The following is a 12,544-nucleotide window of genomic DNA, read 5'->3' as shown; positions in this document are numbered from 1 at the left end:
TTTTCAAATTCCGTTCCATGGTCTGTCCTAAGTCTCATGATACAAGAGTTACTGTCATATTTTTCATTCATGATTAGCTTGTACAAAACATAGAAGGAATTAAAAGCTTCTGTCTTATCATGCAAAAAAATGACCCAAGTAAAACGTGAGAAATCATCTACTAAGACAAGAGTATATTTCTTTCCTCCCAAGCTAGCAACTTGTATTGGACCAACTAAATCCATATGCATCAGTTCCAAAGTTTTAGAAGTAGAGATTGAGTTTGTAGCTTTGTGAGGGTTTTTGGTTTGCTTCCCCAGTTGGCACCCTTCACAGACACCCTCACGTTTACCTGAAAGATTAGGCAATCCTCTTACAGATTCACAGTTGGACAATTTAATTAAATCTTGATAATTCATGTGTCCCAAACGTTGATGCCATAAATCAAGATGATCTTTACTTGTCCTAAAACAAACTTGAGAAACTTCATTAGTGGAAAAACAATAACAATTGTCAGATGATCTATTTCCAGTCATCACATTTGATCCATCTTGATTATTGACAATACATTGGGTTTTAGTAAAACTTACCTCACCCATTTCATCACAAAGTTGACTTACGTTGATGAGATTTGCTTGAAGATTTTCAACTAATAAAACATTGTCCAAGTTAGGTGTACCAATTGCCATAATTCTTCCTTTGCCCAAAATCTTGGATTTTCTTCCATCTCCAAAAGTGACCATTCCACTCACGCCTTCTGTAGAGATTTCTGAAAAATATGATTTCTCACCAGTCATGTGTCTTGAACATCCACTATCAAAATACCAAGATTTAGATTTAGAGTCAGAGAGAGCAGTAAGAGCAACAAAACATTTCACATCTAATATTTCATGAACATTAGTTTGATGTGTATCGTTTGAAATTGCCACCAAGCAGTTTTGATTATCCTTTCTCCTCCACACTAGATTTGAAGTTGGTAAAGATAAGGAACGAGAAAGTTTTGACAACCTACTTACCTCTTTTACAAGATAAGCAATCTTGTGTTGAATTCTTACCTGTCCCTCCTTGGTGGGTTTTTGACTTACTGAAATCTGTTGAAGCAGTTTGCATTTTGGTCGGATGTGTCCAAGAGCTCCACAATAGTGACACGTAGGTATGAATCTCCAAGTTGTTTGAGAGGTTGAAATACCAGTAGAAAGTGATGGTTTGACAAACTTTGTGACGGATACAGCGGAAGACTTGTTTATTGAATCAAAACCCAAGCCACGTTTGTCTCCATTGCTTCGACCCATGCTAATCATTTTGTCAATCTTTTCTGCACCAATTGTCAAAGCAATAATCCTTTCCTTTGAACTTTTAAGCTCAATTTCAAGAACTTGTTTGTTAGAGGTCAAAGAATCAATTAATTTATTTTGATCAATGCATTTTTTCTGAAGTATTTCCAATTTTTCATACATACCTTCACCAATTGATTCTGGTTCAGCAGCAGAGGATTGTAATGTCCTGGCAATCCTACTGTTTTCGAGCTCCAGCACAGCAACCTTTTTGGCAAGCTCTTTGTTGTGTTGATTAAGTTTCTGAGAAGCAGCTAGAAGATCGTCATACTTTTCCAGCACATAACCAATATTTGGTTCTTCATCATTCCCATTGTTTTGCTGTGCCTTATCCAAACTGACAGTGGTGATTAATGCAATGGTATTTTCTTCACTTTCTGATTCTGAATCACTGTCACTCCAGGTTACATTCAGTGCTTTGGCTTTGCCGTTTTGCTTCTTTTGTGTGTTGGCACATTCAGAGGATATATGTCCATATCCTTCGCATTCATAGCACTTGACTCTCTCTTTAGTAGTCTTCTTCTCAGTGAACCTGCGAGATTTTACATTACCATCAGTATAATCACCATGCTTAACTTTTGAATTTATACCTGAGTGATTTCTTGAATCATGACTTCTGGAATTTTGATATTTGAAAAACTTCTTGAATTGTCGTGAAAGATAAGCAAATTCCTCCCCATTGAATTCTTCAGATTGGTGTTCACCATCTTCTTTATCAACTACTTTAAGAGCAACGCTTTTATTCTTCTTAGGAGCTAGATGCTTCATCTCATAGGTTTGAAGCGACCCTATGAGTTCACGAACTTTCATAGTATTCAGGTCACGAATCTCTTCAATGGCTGTGATCTTTGGTGAAAAACGTTGAGGCAAGGACCGTAAAATCTTTTTCACCACCCTATCTTCTGGAATTTTTTCACCTAAACTTGAACATGCATTCACAATAATGCAAAGTTTGGCATAAAATTCAGAAAAGGTTTCATTCTCATCCATCATGATTGTCTCAAACTGTAGAGTGTGCATTTGAAGCTTGGCTCCCTTAACAGTATCTGTTCCTTCATGGGTGACCTGCAAAATATCCCAAGCTTCCTTAGAAGTATCACAACTAGATATATATTCAAATTGATCGGAAGAGACAGCAGTAAATATAGCATTTAACCCCTTTTGATTATTTGTACTGTGTGTGGCTTCTGCAGTGGTCCACTCCTCTCTAGATTTGAGAACTGTGGTTTCTTCATCTCCTTTTCCGATCTTCTTTGTGGGATCAGAAAAGCCATGAACCACTGTATACCATACACGTTCATCTAAGGACCAAAGAAACGACTTCATTTTAGCCTTCCAAGCACCATAGTTGTGGCCATCGAAGTATGGTGGGTGTGCAACAGAACCAGCGGCACGATCCATCCTAAGGTATGTTAGATCTAGCTGAGTATGTCCAGCAACCTGCTCTGATGCCAATTGAAAATACCTGTAGGATATCTATAAATGCCTGGAGAAGGTTAAACAAGCAGATTCGGATTTTTACAATAAATAATGATCAACCTTTGAAGCAGGATTGATATGAGTTATCAATCCTGAGATGTGCAAAGCTTAAAATAAAAGAACACGCAGATATTTATTTTACGTGGTAAAACCCCACCTCTGGGGAAAATCCACGGGACTCCTTAGTCCAGAACTAATCCACTATAGAATTGAGATTACAAGAAGTATGCACACACACTGGTCTTAGACTCAATCTAGACAATGTTTACCGACTTCTTCGTAACTCAACTTCTGTCACTAGATGATCTTCGACACTTCTTATGTTGAATTAAATATTGGTCACGATTGCTTCAAGCTCACCGGAGGATAAACGCACCAAACGTCTTGGTGTCCTTAACCATATGAGACACCGACATGCTTATGTATGCAATATGAATGATGAATGAATTCGATCAATCACCAAGCAACCGAAGCACTTGATGACTTACCGAGTAAAACTAAGTACTGCAGCTTTTCCAAAATAGATTCAATATACCCCAACAATTTCATACGTTGAAAAGCTACCAATGAAAAGAAACAAACATCCTTTTATTCAAAGCAAGTTTCTCTCACAAGAGAGAAACTTGCGAGACTACACTTCCAAAACAATTACAACGCTAAGGCCAATTCACCTAAGACTACTTAAACCGGTGCAATATGATCTCCTAAATGAGACGCCACACAAGGGTATGATTAACAATATAAATTCTGATTCAATAAAAATACAAAGTCTGATTCATTAAGGACTCTTAAAGATGTTGCCAACCGTCCACTTTTATGAAGAACCAATTGACTCCTAAAGCAAGGTAATTGGAAGATAGGCATCGTGCACGTGACTTAGGAACCACTCATATTTTAACTTCAATCACAAAGACTCAAAACAAGACTTCAACTATAAGTCCTATCATGAATGCATGATATGTCATGATTTACCTGTTGTCAAATTTCTCATATGATCAGGGTATGCTTCGAAGGTATGAGATTGAAAGAGTAGTGCCAAAACGTCCCGTAGCAATTCCTCACAAACTAATTTTCAACCTATACTACAGTCTAGGAAATGCCAATACGATTTCGTACTAACATATTCAATCAAATACTTGCTAATTCATCAATCCAACAACATTCAAGCATTATAAACATTCAACACATAAAAACTTACACGATTCAATGCCTTATTGCTTACAAACTTATACACATAAATTATGACATAACAGAAACTAAATAAATGATGCAATCCAATTTGGGGTTTGGTTTGGGGATTGAATTGTTTGAATGATCGATTGGGGTTTGGTTTGGGTTTTGGAATTATAGAATGGGGTGAGAGAGTGAGATAGAGAGAGATTTTTTATAATTTTTATTTCTTATCGATTTGGGGCCGAGAGAGAGAGAGAGAGAGAGAGAGAGAGTGTGTGTGTGTGAATAAAAAAATAAAAAATAAAAAATTAGAATTAAACAATGTTCGGTACGGTACGAGATGTAATTGTATCAAATATCTGGTATTGCTCCAATGCCATACAAGGTTGATACATTTCGGTATATACCGGATGTAGCCAAAAACTAAATAAAATGGCACGAATCCGGTACGGTACGACTCAGAACGAATTTGGTTTCAATTCTTTGGCTTCTGATGCCCAATCCTACCTATTTATATTTCTGATTAAATAAAAAAATAAAAAAATAATATTTCTTTCAATGGGCCAAAGAGTGGCAATCATAAAATCAATATTTAAATTCTAGATATAACTTTTAGAATACTAATCATAAAATTCATTTACTTTTTACTTTTTTTACTTTGAAACACCAAACCAAAGGTCAAGTTTAACAATTCTTCTTAAGAAAAATGTACTCTGTGTGTGTGACTCTGAACTTATTTAATCTCTAACAAAGAAACTATGTTTAAGCTAGAAGAAAAGACACATACATTCAGGGAAAAAAATGCATTTTCTTTTTTATGTGGAAATATGCTCGTTTAGAAATGCTTCTATAAAAGAAGTACTTATAAGTGCTTCTAAGCACTTTTATTAAAAGAATTTATTTATTTATTTATTTTAAAAATCAAAATGCTTCTTGAAAAAATATTTGAAAGTTATTCTAAAGATACTTCTTTATAAAACACTTTTATGATCCATAAGCATTTTTAGATTTTTCAATCAAACACTGCCAAAATCACTTTTGGCTCCGATCCTCTGAAAAACAAGTCTTCAAGTTGCAAAGGACTCAAGCTGAATTAGCTATTTTAGTTCAATTGATATCGATCAAAAAACTATAACTAAGCTTAATTGATTTAATTTAGAGTCGATCATCGTAGTTGAAATTTTTGATTTTTTGTTTTTTGAGTTACATTGATAAGGGGGAGGGGGCATACACGCTATGGGATTCGAAGCTGGGTCATGGGGGGGAGAGGGGAGCACCTCAACCACTGAGGTAAATCCAAGGACCCTAATTTTTGGTTTTTTTTTGAAGGCTTAATTACTACAATGCACCTTGAAACATTGGTCAAATCTCACTTTACCCCCTTAAAGTTAAAGTGACCCACTTTGCCCCCTTGACCAAGGTTTGATGTTCCACAGTGCCTTTTACCATCAGTTCCATCCAAAAGTCCATTAAGTTTGATGATGTGGTAGGGGTATTTTAGTAATTTTGTGCACCTAGGTCATTTACGCAAATTTGAGTGGGTAATGCAACAAAGTGGAGCCCACCTCCAACATGGATAAAAAAAGCCCCCCCACCCACCAGAAACCCATCACTCCCTCCCACGACCCGCAACCCACCCCTCTCCCTGTGTAGAACCAGGAAAGCCATCGCCCCCTCCCCCGGCAACCCACCCCTCCCTGCGCAGAACCCAGAAACCTATTCCTCGCCTCTCTCCCCCTTCCCCCCAGCCCGCAACGCACCCCCTCCCTGCACAAAACCCAGAAATCCATCGGCCCCCTCCTTCAGGAAACCACTCTCCCTGGGCAGAACCCTAAAACCCACCGCTGCCTTTCCCCCCCCCCTCCTTCCACCCCCACTGATTTCTTATACTTCCCCCGATTTCTTCTCTGCTCCCCCCTTTCCCAATCGAGACCCATCGCCCCCTCCCTCTGGTTTTTTCTACCCTACTCCCACAAAACCCCAGCCCCCATACGCATCCCCCTTCTCCCCAACTCGTGCCTCTCAAGCCCATTTTCCCCATCGCAACCCACCCTGCACACATAGAGAGAAAGCCCATTTTCCCCATCGCAACCCACCCTGCACACATAGAGAGAGAGAGAGAGAGAGAGAGAGAGAGAGAGAGAGAGTTCAATTTTTTTAAGCTTTAAATTTTATGTTTGTATTTTAATTTTTTTTAAGTAAATAATGTTTAAATTTTATGTTTGGTGAATAAAAAACCTAGGTGCACAAAATTACTAAAACACTCATGCCACGTTATCAAACTTAACGGACTTTTGGATGGAGTTAATGGTAGGAGCAATGTGGAACATCAAACTTTCGTCAAGGGAGCAAAGTGGCTCACTTTAACTTTAAGAGGATAACGTAAAAATTGACCAATATTTCAAAATGTAGCGTAGCAATTAAACCTTTTTTAAATGTAAACTTTAGCTAATCCGTAATATAATTTGGGGTGACTTTGGTGGTTGAATAGAGATCATGCCAACCCCTAGAAGACAATCAAACTTACTAAATTTAAGTGAAATCCACATGATACAACTTGCACCTAGACCAACCTACTACCACGAATTAAATTAAATGCATGAAAACCAAAGTTTTGTCACATTTTAAATAGTTTCCTTGTGTGTGTATGTTCGTATCACATGACCTAACATAGTCCTTCTCCTAGTCCTACATTATTAATATTTGCATGCAGACAATGCCAATGCAGAATAATTTTCCACTAGGATTTCAGACATGTGTCGCCTGGAGAGGCAATCTGGTATTTACATATACTTTGGGACTTGGAACACATGCAGCTAAGCTAACCTTTGGGTTTCTCAGAGTCCCTACCATGTGCCAACCCAAAAGAAGATCCTATGTCTTTGCCTTTGCCTTTGCCAATTACTATTAGAAAAAGACTTCAGTGAGTAGCACTAACGGTGAAAAGGCTAATATAGGCCAACTCAAGCCCTACAAAAGTGCTTTCAGAGAGAAGATAAGGACTTCTGGGCGACCATGGAATTGAGCTGGCACTGGACAGTTTTGGTGTCAGTAAGGTTGATTTCGGGTCGCACTGTGGTCCATATGTAGATCAATATTCATAATACAATTCTATAACAGTTAAACCACATATGTTTCTGTATGCTACATAAGTGGTTGATCTCTATCTCCGGGGTAAAAAGTAAATGAATTTACCATATCGAGTCAAATGGGAAAACCGAGCCGAGTTGGGCTGGGAAAAATCAGGTTGACAAAAAAGGGGACCGAATTAACCAAAAATGTTTTGATTCTTGTATTAAAAAAAACTGGACTAATAGTGTATTTTTTAAGGGAGCTTCACTAATATACCCAAACTGTGGGCTGAAATTATAAATAAAAAAATCACATAGAATGCACTTTAGAAACACACCAAAAACTCATTTACTACATAAGAAATTGGTGTTTAAGTTTCTATGAATTACGTGATTGTCATTAATCAACTTAAAAAAGAAGTCCAACACAAAAAATTGAAATAGCACCCAAAACAAACCCTGCCTAATTTTATAAAAAAAAACCCAAAAAATTTCATTACAAACAAAACGTCTTGAAAACCATAACTTCATTAATGTGTCATGTTGATTAATGACTGTAATATTCCACACCTTTACTGTCATGCTGATTAATGATTGTAATGTTCCAGTCTAGGGTAATAACATTGCTAGTTTGTTGTCATGTTGATTAATGGCTGTAATGTTCTAGTCTAGGGTAATAACACTGCTATTTTCTCATGACATCCTATTTCTAATTCATGTCTACCCCTGTAATGTTCCAATCCAGGGTAATAACACTTCTAGTTTCCTATGATATTCTATTTCTAATGCATGTAAACCTTTGTAATGTTCCAGTCTAGGGTAATAACATTGCGAGTTTACTGTCATGTGTGATTAATGACTGTAATGTTCCAGTCTAGGGTAATAACATTGTTAGTTTACTGTCATGTTGATTAATTATTGTAATGTTCTGGTCTAGGTTAATAACACTGCTAGTTTCATATGAAATCCTATTTCTAATGCATGTTTACCCCCTGTAATGTTCCAGTCTAGAGTAATAACACTGTTAGTTTCTTATGAAATCTTATTTCTAATGCATGTTTACTATGAGTGGGCACGGTTCGGGTTGGACTGGTTTTTGCCCTAAATTAGAACCGATTCGATACTATTCATCCAGTTTGGTTCGGTTTGGTTCTAATAAAAAATTTTCAAAAACTGTCCGGTTCGAGTTGAACCGGTTTCGGTCCGGTTCTATTTTGAACCGGATTATAAATTTAATTTTTAATACAATTCTCAACTGAAAATATTATCATTAATACTTGAAAATTAACAAATTATTCAATTTCATGTAAAAATAAATATTAAAGTTTAAAAAGAGAGATATTTTGAAATTGAACTTGGAAAAATATTAGTTTTTTTTTGTGAAATTAAAAATATAGCATTAAATATAATTATATATTGAAATTATATATTTTTCAATTTGACCGGTTTGGTTCGCCCCGGTCTGGTTTTTGAAGACATGGAACCGGATCCAAAACTGGTCCAAACCGGTCTGGTTCGGTTTTTGATCGGCTGTTGACTTTTTGGTCAACTAGATTTTTTTTCTGTTTGGTTCGGTGCGGTTTGGTTCACCGGTTTAAGTGCCCACCCCTAATGTTTACCCCTTGTAATGTTCTAGTCTAGGGCAATAACACTGCTAATTTCCTATGACATCCTATTTTTTATGCATGTCTACCCCTGTAATGTTCCAGTCTAGGGTAATAACACTGCTAGTTTCATATGACATCCTATTTCTAATGCATGTTTACCCCTGTAATGTTCCAGTCTAGGGTAATAACACTACTAGTTTACTATCATGTTGATTAATGCTTTGTCATGTTGCTATTTCTAATACATGTCCAACAAATAAAAGATAAAGAAAGACAAACCAGACCAACTCAAAACAAGTTGAGCCCAAATTGTTAATACTATTATGTCATAGAAGTAAGTTGTTAATACTCTGTAATAGAAGTATATTATTAATACTCTGTCATAGAAATACATTGTTAAACAAAAATAAGATCCATAACTGAAATAGTAATAAAAGATAAATTGACCATCAAATCTTAAAATACATTTCGAAAATCAACTAAAATCCAAAGAGAAACACATAATTGAAGCAAAAGATCAAAAATCTCAAGTCCAAACCAAACAACAACGACGACAATGATGATGATGACGTGGCGAAGAGGAGTAGAGCTCGAAGATGAGGAGTAGAGCTAAGAGCATTTGATCAAGGTTCGTTCGAGGTCTTGAACAATCCCAAAAAAATCAATAGAGGCACGATTTTAGAACAAGAAATCGAATATGAAATATTGAAAATTGTAGATTAAAGATGAATAATATAGTTGGACCTGAGACTGAGCTTCAATGGAAGCTCCTCTTACTCCAACACCAAAGAAAGCACCAACAAGAAAGGAGAAAATAAATATGATTTGGTTTTTTTGCAGATTTGGTTTTTTTGGCAGAAATTTTTTGGTAGATCTGGGTTTTTGACAGATCTGTGCAGATCTAGGCAGATCTGATTTTTCTCTCTCAAATCCATAATACAAGGGCAATATAGGTATTTAACACACACAAATAAACTTAAAAACATTTATTAAATTGAAAAAATTGACAGTTGTCAATTTTTAGGGTTTTTTTTTTTTTTGGTATGTTTATAGTTTTTAAATAGTATAGGGTTTCTTTATAAGACTATCTCTAAGATTGGGTATATAACTAAATTTCTAATTTTTTTTATTGTTTAATAAAATATTTAAGCCCAGTACTAAATTTATAAGCTTACAACTAAACTTTCCCCAAACCAAACTCCAAATCACCTCTCTTTTCTAGACTCAATCACCTCCCTTTACATGAAATTGAAATTTTAGTTGGGTTTTGTTAAAAAAGAATATAAATTTTTTTTATAAAAAATAAAAAAAAGAAAAAAAAGATTTTGGTCCAAAATCGATAATCAAACCAGTTTATGGGCAAACTGGACCTCACTAAACCGGACACCAGACTGAATGAATAGTGTTGATTTCGATTCCAATTCCAATTTGAGGTTAGAACTGGACCAAACCGAACTTTACCCCACCCATACATATAGTTCTATATGTATGTGTGTCCTCATATGTCTAAATTGCAAAATATTGGGATTTTAGATGTTTATACGTGCCTATGATTATGTATTGCCGTTACACTTTGACATATATCAATACGTGCTAAGGCACGTGGCGATACACAAATTTAAGGATGTACCTAATATGAAATACCAAAGTACATATTCTAACATATCGAAAGATCATGTAGCTTAAGTGGTTAAGCATATTTATCTTGCATCTTAGGTCCTAGATTCGATTTCACATTTCCCCAATAGTTGTATATAAAAAAAACATCAAATTTTTTTAAACATAAAATGAATTTAAAATTTAGCATTTAATCTCAAAATTTTCGTCCATCCATTTACAGCCAAGTTCGAGGCCCTTATTGTTAAAATAAAAAATAAAAAAAATAAAAAAAACATAGAAAACAGAATATATGCAACCTAAAATATTATAGTTGCAATCATGCTATATCGTCCAACTTGCTGAACGGAGCCCTAGCTAGGCCCACAGTGTTACGCAGCTCCCCTAGATTCCTGGGCCACCTCTTGTTAGCGATAATTATGGTGCCAATTGCCGAAAGCCCTACTCTCAATTAAATTACAAGTCACTACTAGCTAGTGTTAAGTTTACTAATCATTATTCATTAGAGGTAAGGCAACAATGAGTTGGATATCCCCACATCACCTACAAATGCTTCCCCACCACAACTAACAAATATATAAATTAACATTTAAACTATCTTCAAGTCCAAAACCAAAGCATCTATGTCACCTTGGCCGTTATAGATATAATATTTTGTCTACAAACCATCACTAATAATTTCACTAGGATATAACTTATCCTCCACGCCTTAGGCACCAACACACAATTAATAATTACATGGATGCTTGAGTTTTATACTTCTAGTTTTGCAAATAATATGGCATATATCATATGGTTTGCTAACGTATAAGATATATGTGGGAGAAATATTATCTTGTCCAGCAAAATAAGATATATACTCTTTGTGTTGTCATATTAAGAATTCGAGTTAGGCAGTGGAGTACAGCTCAGTTGGTTGAAATCTTCCATCTCCACTCATGTAGACAGAGTTTTGAAACTCCATGCACCCAATAAATATTTGTGTAAACTCTCTCCACCAATCGCTTGTACTAGAAAAAGAGAAAGAAAAAAAAATCCGAGCTATGAATTGGTTTTATTTTTATCAAATTGGATGGTTCAAATTCAGACTTTGGCAATATAAGCATTTGTATATCAAGATAACATTATTCTAACATTACTCTAACACAAGCATTCTCATATCATCTCATTCTATATGTATGCATTTAGTTTATATACAAAAATATCTTTGATAGTTTGGTTAGAAAAATGAGAAATGTTATTTGCATTCTCAGTTTGTCATCACACACTCTTTGTGTAGATGTTTTAAAATAAAAATATATTGAGTTTTGGATTGCAAAATGATGACAAACTAGAAGTGTAAATAAAGCTTCCTAAAACATATAGATATATTGTTAGAGTTTGTATAGGAAAATACACTTTCATTTTAGAAACACTAAATAGGATATGGGCCTAGCGGAGGCAAAATTAGGTTTCATTTTGGTTTAGGCTTGGAATATATATATACAGAGAGCTTCCGTTGAGGAATTCCTAAAATAAAGCTTATTTGAGGGACATCTTTGCAAGGCCCACTCTGCATTGTATTTAACTAATCCAAACCGTCTATTTTTTAGATAATCATTCAAATATCATCTCTACAAAAAAAATCACTTGAATCCAATATCATTTGACCACTCAATTGAGTTATTGAAATTTTAGTACTTTCTTGAAGCATCGTGTTCATTGATTTTGTGGGACACAATGGGATGTCTAAACGGTTTTCAATTTGTCAAATTTTTTGCAAGGATGATCTATGAATGTAGATTTAAAAAATAGAAAGTTTGGATCGTTGAAAAATAATTCATAGGGGACCCTAAAGGGTATCCCTCAAATTGATCCCTCAATAGAACATGACGATATATATATATATATATATATATAATTGTCAAAATATGGCCTTTAGGCCTTGGGGCTCTATTGATTAAATTAATATTTCTTTTTTATTAATTAGAAATTTATTTTTTAGATAATATAATTATCTAAAATTCGAATATGTTTGAACGGTTATTACAACTGTTGGATGAAGAGGTTTTAGACCTCTATATATTGACAATTCGTCTAACCCAGTAAGACATAGAATTTTTGGAATTGCATTATCATTCTCCACACATAAACACTTCCTAAGAGAAAGCATGTCATTGTTCGCTAGAAATCAAAGCTACAATGCTTAGGCTTTGATTTGTGATAGAATCATGGTGGCCATACTTTTAAGGAACTGTAACTCTGCAGGACTCTATCTGTAATGACCCAAACCAAAAATTCATTC

The 12,544-nt window shown here is 35.2% G+C and overlaps 1 protein-coding gene across 1 annotated transcript; it reads right to left on the bottom strand.

Moving 5' to 3' along the window:
* Nucleotides 1–229: 229 nt before the first annotated feature.
* On the bottom strand, nucleotides 230–2,714 carry LOC117635211. The gene is made up of 2 exons (XM_034369561.1): nucleotides 570–2,714; nucleotides 230–331 (listed from the first exon to the last, which is right to left on the bottom strand). The coding sequence occupies exons 1-2, from the start codon at nucleotides 2,712–2,714 to the stop codon at nucleotides 230–232; spliced, it is 2,247 nt and encodes a 748-aa protein (XP_034225452.1).
* Between the last annotated feature and the right edge of the window lie 9,830 nt (nucleotides 2,715–12,544).

The sequence above is a fragment of the Prunus dulcis genome, chromosome 7 (assembly GCF_902201215.1).
Source record: "Prunus dulcis chromosome 7, ALMONDv2, whole genome shotgun sequence".
Lineage (NCBI taxonomy): Eukaryota > Viridiplantae > Streptophyta > Magnoliopsida > Rosales > Rosaceae > Prunus > Prunus dulcis.
This window is presented reverse-complemented; position numbering and strand designations above follow the sequence as displayed.

Excerpts from the sequence above, each read along its gene's own strand:
- LOC117635211 (XM_034369561.1), bottom strand. The coding sequence starts at position 2,714 with ATGGATCGTGCCGCTGGTTCTGTTGCACACCCACCATACTTCGATGGC. Across the intron at positions 332-569 it reads TTTGTGATGAAATGGGTGAG|GTAAACGTGAGGGTGTCTGT; the intron begins GTAAGTTTTACT and ends CTAATCTTTCAG.